We start from the raw sequence: 2,453 nt of genomic DNA, 5'->3' as shown, positions 1-2,453 counted from the left end.
ATTCAAGTACTTGAGCAACCAAAGTGTTACAAATAATCCACTAGACAAATTTGAGGGAAAAAGAGCTTTACAGCTGTCATCTAAAAGTTCTAATGAAATGCCAATTTATTCTTTATTTTTTAACAGGAGCTTTTGTCAAGGAGGGAGACAAGGTTCTAATTGACCAATTTAAGTTAGATGCCTCCAACCTCTTATTTAAATTGCCTGAATCTCAGTGCTCTTCCTACGAAATTTGGTTCCAAGCGACATCTCTTTCTTACCATGGAACAATTATGGTTGGAGAAAGAAATATTACCAAAGGAAAACCCAGTTCATCCCAGTATATAATTAATAAATTTGGAATTACATACATTCATGATGACTCTGAATCACTGGCTGATAATTTTACCTTTGTGGTTTGGCCAAACCAAAAGAGCAAGTCCAATACCAAGCCGGAAGCTGACTTTGCTGAAGAGATGTTTAATATCACCATCTCTCCAGGTGATATTATTATAATGACCAGGCACCAGAATTAAAGACAAAGGGGCTTCGGTTGAAAGTTCTGCAGGGAGTAGGTTGACTGTGGGACCTGAACATCTGAAAGTGGAAGATCTGGACAGTTCTCCAGATGAAATCAGATCTATGATCATCTGTAATCCTAATAATGGCTTTTTGGCAATGGCTTACCTTCTGGACACACCTGTTTGCCATTTTGCATAAGCTGACATTGATAACTCTAAGGTGTGGTTCACACAGGATGGAAGCCCTTCCTCTGGAGTGTTCTACTTTAGTGTGACAGATGGTGAACACCGCCCCTATATAAGCTCTTGACCTGGATGTCATTCCCGTCTCCATCAGCATTGTGAACCTTACTGACCTACTTCTCCCACAAGGCCAGACAACCATCCCCATCACCAACGCTCACCTGTCAGCCACGACCAATGGGAGGAGCCCCCAAATCTCTTACATGACAACATGGCCCCTCCAACATGGGCACCTGCTGATTGAAGACCAGGTGGTCGCCAATTTTGGACAGGAAGATTTGGATTCAGGAAGACTTTCTTATCACATGACAAATCTCACTGCCACACAGGACCAGCTACAGTTCTCACTGTTTACGTCAGAAAGCAACCTGACAGGACAAACATTGAACATCAGAGAGCAGCCTTTACTGCAGGTTATGTCAGACCTGAAAATTGCTGACAAAGTGGCTCATCGGCTGAGAAGAAGGGACCTAGATGCTACCGAACTTGCTAATATGACTAACAGTGATCCCAAATTTGAAGTGATAGAGCCCCCTGTACATAGAAGACTGGGATGAAGAGGGGTTCGCAGCAGTGTGATGGAAGAGGCTACTGTATTCACTCAGAGGGACATTGACCAAGGGCGACTGGTATTCCACCAACAGGCATGGGGATGCTGAACGACTCCTTCACTTTCTTGCTCAGGGCAGATCATGTAGAGCCAGTGATAGGTTATCTCCCCTTCACCACAGTGCCACCTGACCCCTCACTTTTGCAAACATTTACACCAGATGTTCCTTTATTTGTCACTGGAGACAACCTTGTAACCTCAGTTCTCTCTCAGGAGAAGCCTGTGTTTTCCTCAGGACTCACGGCACAGACAGAAACTTTAGGGAAACTGACCCAGACCAGATGGCAGAAAGCAGATCCCTGGGGACAGCACAGTGGTGAAGAGCCCAGTATGGATGGAAAGTCTCTGCCATCAAGGTCATTTGGCCACCAGCCACCACTAATAGTCAGCCGTTGGGCACCCATGCAGCCCAGAGAAAGCAGGTACCCTCTGATGGTCATCATACCCTTGGCTGCCATGGTCTTCCTGCTGATAGTGGCTGCAGTAGTTTTGTCTGTCTGGCTGTTGAGCCAAAAGGTAGAAAAGGCAAAAACCCTTATCAAGCCCCAGACCAGCCTGGAACACACAACCACAAGTCATAGGCCAGAAAGGAGCATAACGGTTTCCACTGTCACAGTGACACCCCTTCTACAAAGCTCCAGCAGCCCCCCAGTCTGTCTTTTCAGGGCCCCGCAGTGTGAACACAAATGTCTCCTCCAGTGGCCGAGCCAGTGGACAAATGTGCTGCTTGGGAGGTGTGGATGAACTTGGACCCCGACATGGTCAAACTCTGCCAACAAACCAACCCAACGCTGAAGCACAACCAGTACTGGGTGTAGATTGAGGGCTCGCATTTCTTACTGACTACCTACTGTGTTCCAGGCACTGGGATAGGCATTGGGATATAAAGCAAATAAATGCTGGTTGGATCAACTGAGAAAAGCCAGGCCCTGCTAGTGATTCAATGTTCAATCCTAGCTCCATGGTTAGATGTTGCTGGCTTGTTGATTGTGACTTGTACAACACTCATGGGCTTTCCACAATGGGCTCTTTGTGTCATCTTCTGGACCAGATTTTCTCAGTATGCATCAGTTGGTCAATATTTAAACCCTTTACTAAGG

The 2,453-nt window shown here is 46.0% G+C and overlaps 1 protein-coding gene across 1 annotated transcript; it reads left to right on the top strand.

Annotated features, from left to right (window-relative positions):
• Positions 1-1,275: 1,275 nt before the first annotated feature.
• LOC108519866 (uncharacterized) lies at positions 1,276-2,097 on the top strand. The gene has a single exon (XM_017859144.1). The coding sequence runs from the start codon at positions 1,390-1,392 to the stop codon at positions 2,095-2,097; it is 708 nt and encodes a 235-aa protein (XP_017714633.1). The 5' UTR covers positions 1,276-1,389.
• Positions 2,098-2,453: the final 356 nt, after the last annotated feature.

The sequence above is a fragment of the Rhinopithecus bieti genome, unplaced genomic scaffold, assembly GCF_001698545.2.
Source record: "Rhinopithecus bieti isolate Rb0 unplaced genomic scaffold, ASM169854v2 scaffold_49793, whole genome shotgun sequence".
Taxonomy (NCBI): domain Eukaryota; kingdom Metazoa; phylum Chordata; class Mammalia; order Primates; family Cercopithecidae; genus Rhinopithecus; species Rhinopithecus bieti.
The sequence above is the reverse complement of the archived record's forward strand: the minus strand, read 5'-3'. Positions and strand labels throughout refer to the sequence as shown.

Coding starts and splice junctions, on each gene's coding strand:
- LOC108519866 (XM_017859144.1), top strand. CDS start 1,390: ATGGGGATGCTGAACGACTCCTTCACTTTCTTGCTCAGGGCAGATCAT.